This window comes from Thunnus thynnus, chromosome 10, assembly GCF_963924715.1.
Source record: "Thunnus thynnus chromosome 10, fThuThy2.1, whole genome shotgun sequence".
Lineage (NCBI taxonomy): Eukaryota > Metazoa > Chordata > Actinopteri > Scombriformes > Scombridae > Thunnus > Thunnus thynnus.
Genome location: NC_089526.1, coordinates 22,514,950 through 22,524,620, shown reverse-complemented (window position 1 = coordinate 22,524,620; position 9,671 = coordinate 22,514,950). Strand labels below are relative to the sequence as shown.

At 40.0% G+C, this 9,671-nt stretch overlaps 1 protein-coding gene across 1 annotated transcript; it reads right to left on the bottom strand.

Annotated features, from left to right (window-relative positions):
- Positions 1-367: 367 nt before the first annotated feature.
- Positions 368-4,903, bottom strand: irx1a (iroquois homeobox 1a). Its single transcript, XM_067602113.1, has 4 exons — positions 4,376-4,903; positions 1,866-2,955; positions 1,475-1,550; positions 368-513 (listed from the first exon to the last, which is right to left on the bottom strand). The coding sequence occupies exons 1-4, from the start codon at positions 4,616-4,618 to the stop codon at positions 438-440; spliced, it is 1,485 nt and encodes a 494-aa protein (XP_067458214.1). The 5' UTR covers positions 4,619-4,903; the 3' UTR covers positions 368-437.
- Positions 4,904-9,671: the final 4,768 nt, after the last annotated feature.

The window sequence follows — 9,671 nt, the reverse complement described above, 5'->3', positions numbered from 1 at the left end:
CATTTAGTTTATTAGGCAAAATATACGATCTGGACAAATTCCTTCAACGCTTCCTATTTACAAATTTAAATCACATGGTATTTACATTAAAGAAAGGACACCAAAAAACACAAGATAGAGACAAAAAATAATATAATAATAATAATAATAAAGTAAAAAGCCTACCAAAATGTCCCAGCCTGCCTGGGCAAAGTGGAGAGAGAGAGTAACATTATAGGCGCGATTATAGGCTACACAACAATAGAGGAAGTAATCCATCCATCCACAGGATATTACCAAATTACGCCATTTGCTCTGTACCGACTGAATGCTACGCTGCATTATTATTTCTCATTGTCCTTTTAAGGGGGTGTAAAGTCTTTATCTGTTTTTCTTTTCTTTTCTTTTTTTTTTCAAGCACGAAAAAAAAAAAAAAAAAAAAAAAAAAAACGTCTTGATCAAGCCGAGGAGAGAGCAGTGAGGACCCGTTGCGTGGCGTCTTGTGGACTCCTGGCGCTGGAAGGCAGAGAGGATCTGGATAAAGAATAATACAGAAAGGTAGATAAATACCCCCGCCGTGTTTGGACAGCGGGTTTCAATATGCATCTCAAGTGTCTGGCTGAATAGCTGAAACAGACTGCAACCCCCCTCTCCAATCTTACACTCTCCACTGAATAATAATAATAATAATAATAATAATAATAATAATAATAATAATAATAATAATAATAATAATTAGCAATCAATGGTAATAATAATTTGAGAATTTGAAAATATTTGTTCTTTGATAAAAACAAGACTCCTATTAATGCAACTATTATCAACAACTATGATTCAGTTAAATATCATTTCTATAGGAGTGTAGCACAGACACAAAGGGGGTATTTTGTAATAGCCTACTTGAAACAGAGGTAAACTTTTTTTTTTCTCTCTCTCTCTTTCGGAGAGAGAGCGCTCCCCTGGGCTCCGGGACTCCCAGGGGTCTTTAGGGAAAGCACACAGCCCAGACAGAGCCCGTTTTACTCGGTGACTTGATAAGTAGCCACACTCTCCCCGGAGGGGAGGAATTAAAGGGGGTGTGGGTTGGGAGTCAAGACCCCTGTCACCCGCTAAGCAAACTGTGTTTTATGTTGGGAGAAATTTCTCAATTTTCAAAGCAACCAGAAATAAACTTCAGTGTTTATTTACTGTAATTATTTGAACGCTTTGCTTAAGGTTTGCATCCCCTGTTATTATCTTTATGTGTCGAATAATTACTGGAATTATAATTTCATCCAGATTTCTACCTTCCCTGACGTTTGATTTTACTTTTTAATTTTAATAATTAAAACACTAATATGAATATTGCTTTAAAATAATTGTGCAAATCTGTTCTTATTTTGATTCATGCAACAGCAATATCACTTGAATTTATTATTTTAATAATTATTATTTCCTTCAGTGCGTTTTCAGCAAACCACAAAGAAAAAAAAAAAAAAAGGAGAACTTGTCTCACCTGTCATGAATGGGTCGAAAGGAAGACTTCAGGGTCTGTGTTGGAGGCGAATCAGACCTTACACCGTTTTCATGGTCTACAAAGGAAATAAACAATAACATCCATTAATACTCGAGTGCTGGATAAATTATATATGTATATTAAGAGGCCTGTTAACATATAAGAACACATGTAAATAAAAATGAACCCAATGTTTTTGTGCATCTAGTGTGTGTGCATATGTGTGTGTGTATGTATATATATATATATATATATATATATATACACACACATTATATATATTATATATATTATATATATATGAATTAAAAAAGTGAGTTTACCATGAAAAATTGTGGGGTTTTATTCAGTGTAAAATAATACTTGTGCAGGCATGTAACTGTTATCTTACCTATGTGCTTGGGACTGTGGGTCTCTGGTGAGGCCTTGCTTTCATTGCTAAGTGCTGCTGCAGCTGCGACCGGCGACACCACCACTGATGTCGGCTGCTGCTGGGCCGGCAAGTGGTGCTTGTGGTGATGGTGATGGTGCTGGTTTACGCCCAGAAACGACCTCACGTTCAGCAAGGAGTTCTGGCCCAGGAAAGCTCCATTTGTCCAGTTGTGGAACTTCCCAATCTGGCAAGTGTACAGTCCATGACTGGGGAGGAAGGCCGGGTGGGTCTGGATCTGGTGGTGGGGTGCTGATGGGTGAGTGGTGGCCGCTGGGCCACATGGGGACGTGGGTTTCTGAGATGAACTGTCGGGACTAGTGGCGGTCTCTGCTAAAGACCATATTTTAGGCTTATTATTAGACGGGAGAGGAAAGCTCCCAGGTCTGTCTGGGGACAAAACTCTTGTGGTGTTGTTGTTGTTGCCGTCCGAGTTCTCTTTACTCCCTGGGTGAACTGAAAGTGTGCTTTTAGATTTGTCAAAGGCCTCATGGGCCTGTAGGGCAAAGGCCCGTCTTTTCTCCAAGCTGTCCAACTCTCCACCCGCACCGCCACCGCCCCTGTGGTCCCTGCTCCCCTCTGTTGATTTATCGTCATCGTCCTCGTTGCTTTGATCCCCGTCGTTATCGTCGATTTTGTCTATATCAATGCTCTCCAAATCAATCTCCTCCTCGTCTTCGTTTTTCTCCGCCTCGTCCCCGCTGCCGAACAAGTTACCGTCCTCCCCGTCCTCTTTGCTCCTGCTACCCCAGGTCACCTTGTTCTCCTTCTTGAGCCTCCTCCTGGCGTTGGCGAACCAAGTGGAGACCTGCGTCAGGGTCATTTTGGTGATGATGGCCAGCATGATCTTCTCCCCCTTGGTTGGGTACGGGTTCTTCCTGTGCTCGTTGAGCCAGGCTTTTAGGGTGCTGGTGCTCTCCCGAGTGGCGTTCTTGGGCCTGGCTGGGTCTCCGTACTGAAACTGGCCGTATGGATAGAAGGCCGGAGAGGTGTGGGCAGCGAAGCTGGCAGGATGGACGCCAGGGCTGTCCTTCAGCTCATACTGTGATCCCTTGAAAATTAAGGATAATATGTTACCACACTAGAACCATAAATATGCATAAATCTGTTGGTACATTGAATTATAAAATACAAGCTTTAAACTTGTTAAACAATGTAGCTCAACTGCAATTTGGCTATTGTATAAATCTGAAATTCAAACAAGTGAAGACGGGTTTTTTTTTAAAAAAAAAAAAAAATCCAACAGTTGCAGTTGCACCTGACTCTGAGCTTTCCACAAATAAGCGTCTCAACTTGCAACACGCCACATGCAAGGCCTGCAGCACCTGCACGAAACTACTCCGTCAAAAGGCAAATACCTTTTATTAGCAAACATCTCTCATACATGTCAGTCTAATAACAGAACAAACGAAGTCATCAGAATGTCAGAAAGTTCGTTGCACTGTGAACACACAGATGGCGTGCAATTTCCCAGCTTTCATGTCAAACACCCTTCCACACTCCTCAAGTACGTCAAAGCAGTTAAGGCCTAGGTTAAGTTTTCCAAGCGTGTCCCACAGTTACACTTTTCTTTAATAATTAATAATAACTCAACAGCCCCACGTCGTTTATATTTGTTTTGGACAAAGCATTCAGTCATATCGATCAACTCAAGCAACGCATGAGCTTGGATTTCGGATAATAGTTCTTGTTTTGGGGCTTTAGCGCGATTCTCTGCCCTGGGGGCCTAATACACTCGTTAGCCAACACATTAACACACTGCAAGTTTGTTATTATCACCAGGTATATTTCTGGCTTATATATGACTGACAATTCATCATCTAGACACAGTAAAAATCCACGTGGCAGTCAAGCATAAAATCAGATAAAACAAAGCCTACACAATGAAAACTTCACGCGTATTTTTAGGCTTTTGTACGATGACAGGGATTATTTCTAACGAACTGATAAAAAAAAAAATATCTGAGCGGCCCAGAAGTAGAAACTTTTTCTTGTCATACTGCATGCTAAAACGCAGATCGATTGCACGGCTTTTCTTCCGTGAAATTTATTTAAACATTGCAATCGATTTTTCTAACAATATGTAGGCTAATAATAACCGTATGGTGGGTGTGGATTACGTTTCCTCTTTACGTGTTTTTCTTTACGGACACAGAAAAAACTCCGAGCCCGATTTTGCTTTATTTTGTTTATGATCGCAAGTCAAACTTTCCACGTTTGTAACTCAACTTAACAAACCTCTTGAAATGTCAAAAATCGAGCAAATATAATGACAAATATTTAATAATCGATATAAAAAAATCCAGACGTACTAGAATAAATAAACATAATTGTTTTAGTTGAGATCACTTAATGTTGACTATCTTCGTTGTGTTTTTTTCCCAGACAACGTAGTTGAAGCATCGAGCATTAATTGTTGTCTGTGCAACTTCAGTCCCTGAACAGAGACAAACAACAACGTTTATTCTTACCATTTGTGAAAAAAGAGCCAAGTCCGCGCTGGTGTATGGTAAGAAAGCGCTGTAGTTGTGTGCGTACGGGTTGGCGTACATGCCCAACACCGACGTGACCGCCGCTGCGGTGGCGGACGGACTTCCTCCGATTTCAGTGCTCCCTCCCCGGGACGAAGGCGTTAGCACTCCCGGTCTCTCGCTCCCGTACACCGCCTGGGAGGCACTTAAGTACTGCGGGTAGCCTAGCTGGGGGAAAGACATCTCCACCGCCGGATTGTCGCACAGCTCTATGGTCCGACAAACTGTGCGTAAAAAGTGTGCGAGAGAAAAAAGAAAAAAAGAACCCGGAGGAGTAAAGGGAGAGTGTTTAAGCCAAAGTCACAGCTACTACAGACATACAGTGGTGTGCAGTCAAAACAACCCGCTCTTAAATCTCGGCTTCCTCTCTTTTCTCGCGCAAAGTCCACTGGATGTGATCTGATCAACAATTGCGCACCGACTGACGCGCCTGGCCCTGAGGTCTCCAGGCTGATCTCTCAGATACAATTTGAAGTTGATGCTTTGATTGGCATCCCCTACTTGAGCCTACAAGCTCCTCCTCGTTTGGAGCAATGTGGATAGCCTAATGTGAATATAGAGTGAGCACATTGGCTGGGGCCTCTCTCTCTCTCTCTATCTCTCTCCTTTTCTCTCTCTCTCTCTCTCTCTCTCTCTCTCTCTCTCTCTCTCTCTCTCTCTCTCTCTCTCTCTCTCTCTCTCTTTCTCTCTCTCTCTCTCTCCCTCCGTGTTTGGACTTATTGTATGTTAAATGTTCAAGCATTAGAGTCCATTCACCGAAGGCTTTGATTGTTGTATGACAACCTGTCTACACGATTTTACAGCTGTCCGACACAGGGGGAAGTAAACCCGTCAGAAGAAGGAACTTACTTTGAATAGATTTAAATTATAATTAAAGGGGGAAATTCCTCTCCGCGGAGGAATTAGTGTTTGGTATCACGGGCTGCTGGTGCGTTTATTTAATTCATAGTGATCAATTTGCTCTAAAACTTTCTTTCTCTTAGTTGGATTAATTCTTTGTACAATTCTTCTTCATCTAATGGATTTAAAACTTGTGTACTTGTTAAAGCGACGTAACAGGCCTAGTTGGGTACGTTTATTAGGATTGTAGCTACATTATAAGAGACAACTACTATAAATAAAGTGTTATATCGCAGTAATGTATGTACCATAAAAGTTTAAAATTTTAATAGTTCAGTACAAGACGCTTTTCTTCCAATAGTCAAAACTATTAAGGAAAACCTTGTGAATATCTTCATATCATTTAGTAACTCTTGATGTTTTTATTGACTTCTGTTTTGGTTTCCTTTGATTTATTCATAAAGGTTTCATCAGCCAAATTCTCTCTCTACTCCCCCACCACCCTCCACCTCTCTCTTTCTCACCCTCCTTCCATCTGCACGCTCGCGCGCGCGCGCGCGTGTGTGTAGACTTAAACCAGATTGTTGTTGTCCTTTGTAACAACAGAGCCACTTCACGTTTCCTTGTTTTGAAAAGGAATGAGTTAAAGCCAGGGACAAACTCAAACACGGAGACACCAGGCTGGAAAGTCTGCAGGTCCCTGAACGCGCCTTAAAATATTCGTATGTATATTTTGAGCCTATAATTTGCTTTATAGTGACCTGCACCTCCACTTTTAACACATTTACCGTACTCAGTGAAAGTGAAGATGAAATATAATTTTTCCGTTGTAGATCAGAAAATAATTCAGTTTACTGGCACTTTTGCATTTTTTTTTAATCACAGCAACAAAAAAAATGACTTTCACTATTTTGTATTTTTATTTTATTATAAAATAGACTCCGGGAAAATGTAATCCTCGAGAGTTGAATTGTAAGAAGAAGAAAAAAATCTGATGCTGTAGTTTCTCAGCACCTCTTGAACCGCTTATCCAATTTCCAGCTCAGAAAAAGAAAAGGGTCGGACACTAACCTCCACTTTCCTTAGCTGTCCACTCCTGACACTGCTATGTGGCTCACGAGAGGGGGGTGTTCATGTTTTAACAGTTCTATTTTTATTTCATTTGATTCTTATATCACCCACCGCCCAAGTCAAAGGGGGTATTCTGTAGATCTAGATTTAATGCCTTAACGACTGAAGCCCAAGAAGTCAGTAGATTTTGATCTGCACCAGATGGCTCCGAGTGGATATTGCCGAGCGCCGAGGATCTGTTAAAAAATATCTGAGGGGCACTGATGGTAATCTGGGTAACACATCAGAAAGGAGGGGAGGAATGGCAATTGTGATAACCTGCTGGAAATGTGTGCAGGGGGCTAAATATGATGGTTAGGTGGAGGTGGGGGGGTTGGGAGTAAGAGACTGCAAATATCTCTAAAAAGAGACGAAAGAGGCATTGGTGAAAACGAGAGATAAGAAAACAAAAAAACAAAATCGACTTGATTGAAATTATTATATCAAAGCCACAGAGCGATTTAAGAAATAATTAATAATAATAATAATAATAATAATAATAATAATAATAATAATAATAATATTAACAATGATAATAATAATAATCAAGAGATTAGCAATATTTAATTTTATGATTGCTGTCCCCACTGTTTATTGATTATTTATTTATTTATTTATTTTGTAAAATAGAAATTCCTAGTAAACAATGACACATGTTGAGGGCATTAAACCATCATCGTTAACTGATTTATTGGGTCTTGTTAAAGTCTCATTGCCACCACAAGCTCCTCAGCTTTAACCCGGAGAGAGAGAGAGAGAGAGAGAGAGAGAGAGAGAGAGAGAGAGAGAGAGAGAGAGAGAGCGGAAAACTTTGTTCCTCTCGCCGTTTATCCCTCCTCCACAGCACGTTCACTTCTAATGCATTTCCTCGAAACAAATGGGCTTCCACCATCAGTATCTGCACATCCGCCGTCTCACGATGCGCACGCGCGTTTACACACACGCGTACATACACATAGTACACACACACACACACACACGAACGTGCACACTGTCATTACTGAAAGATTTTTTTAATACTCCCTCAATTTGCGAAAAGAAAGCAAATCCTCCAGCTTTCCGTATCAGATAGTTTTATCATGTAAATCTACAGGAGGCTCTTCATAAGCTGTTATGCCTTAATGGCCACATTCACCTATAAGTCACTCAAGTTCTTTTATTTAACTACCTGACTTCCGCATTTAAAATTTCTTGTCAGCAATTACATAATCGTATTTTTATTTTCTAGACACAAGCCTTCATGCAGAAATAAAAATTAAACAGATGATCTTTGTTATTATTGTTTATATGCAATTGCTGTGTGTATAAATGTGAAATGGCCTGGAAGCTTGCAGCTACATCCACCTAGACTGTCACCTACAAAATCTAAGAGAGATCAAAGGATAGTAAAGCCCAGCCTCTCTCTCTCTCTCTCTCTCTCTCTCCCTCTCTCTCTCTCTCTCTCTCTCTCTCTCTCTCTCGGCCTATAGAGTTGGAACCTCTAATGCTGTTAAAAGGAACAGACATTTTCCCAGTAACTCTGTTGGAGCATAGTAACCTCAATCGTTGCTCATGTCCAATGCATAAATAAGACTGAGCAGCATTTATCTGTCACACATTTGATTGAATAAATACTGCAGTTTATCAATAAATGACAACACAAACACTTCAGTTAAATAATATGACTAATCAATACAGACAAGTAAAGCTAACGCTATTTTACAAACTTGGCTATATACAAACAGATTTGCATGCAAGACAGTGAAGAATACATTAAAAAACAAAGAAGCGCTGTTGTGTAGCAAATAACTGGAAATGTAAACTTTGTTCTATTACATTTTTTTGTCTTTTTGAATAGAATATAATATGTTATATAGTTTGTCTTAAAAGGATACCTGTTGTCATTTATATTTTTCAAAACAAAAATGTTCATCTCAAATTATGCTAATGTAGATGTATAATTTAGCTTAATTCAGTTTAATTTAAAGCTACACATGCTTGAACTCAGGCAACAGACCCCAGTGACTCAAATAGAAGTCAACGAGAGTGAACCTGCATTACAATAACATCAGTTTTGTTGACAGTTGGCTACCACCGCAGAGGTCAAGGGTGTCTCTGTGAACTAATAACTGTGGTGAAAGATACTCCTTTCCTGCCTCTGGGAGTGCCAAAGTTGAGGAAAGGTTAAGAATCCACAGAATGTCCCTTTTGTGCTTTTCTCGCAGATTATCAAATTAAGCGTTGAAACCAAAACTCCTTTTCCCCTAGAAGAGAGGAGATTAGATGAATATCAATGATATCAATGGACCATCACAACTGTTAGTCGTCTTCCCTTTAACATCGCACACAAACATGTACACACACACTCACGCACGGTTCCAACGTACTCCCTGAACTGCGTCACAGCAACTAAACTATTTAGCTGTGGGTTAGAGTCAGAGGACCACTGGTGTTACTGTGAGATATTCGATACACAGACAACTGCACCACACCTATAGGTAAGGAAACTAGGAATTTCCTGGATAATAAAAGAGGTCTATTCTGGGTCTTAGAAGGTCAAGATATTATGCACTTGACAGCTAAACACTTGGAGGGGTGGTGTTCCCCAGTTTGGACATGACAAAGACCTTCTGGGCTCAAACTGTTGCCAAGTTTAAATGCGCTTGGCAGCAGTTGGATGTGCAGTAGTTTCTCCAATACTGTACATGTTTAGCCCTGCAACAAGCACTGGGTAATAAATAATTTTACTCCAAATGACTAGAATTTCCATTTATAATAATAGTGTCAAGACATTCGTCTTCTTGGGCCTATGGGGGATGTTAAGGTCTTCAAATAGACATGCATTCACAGTTATAGTTCATATTTAATGTCGTTTTCTTTCTTTTATTAATACTTAGATTACTGTATAGGTCTCTGCAGTGATCAGTCAATTCAAAACATACCTGACATTTTGCAGCTGCAACCATTATCTCTTAATGTTTTGTACCACGTGGATTTTGTTTGCCTAAAATAAAGTGCTAATTCAAGTTGGGATTTGAGGCAACAGTGTGTGTTGCATACGGTCAAAAGTGATTGGTACAAGTCCTTAAAGTTAAGGACTCATTTAAAATGACCTTCTAAGTCATTGCCTTGCAGTTTTTGTCAAATCAACTATGTTTTTGCTCTTTTGTGACACTTCTTTGTTGCTCCCTCTTTCAGTCGACGATATAGATGAAAATAGGCAACCATGTCCCTAGAAATTATGTTTATATGTAACTCATTTGTTTTGTCTGTTACTGTTTTATGGGAAACGTAGACTGTTTTGTTT

Bases quoted from the DNA above. Each gene is read 5' to 3' on its own strand.
- irx1a (XM_067602113.1), bottom strand. From the start codon at position 4,618: ATGTCTTTCCCCCAGCTAGGCTACCCGCAGTACTTAAGTGCCTCCCAG. The intron at 1,551-1,865 runs GTAAGATAACAG...TTTCCTTTGTAG, and splicing joins CCACAGTCCCAAGCACATAG to ACCATGAAAACGGTGTAAGG. The intron at 514-1,474 runs GTGAGACAAGTT...TTCTTTATCCAG, and splicing joins TTTCGACCCATTCATGACAG to ATCCTCTCTGCCTTCCAGCG.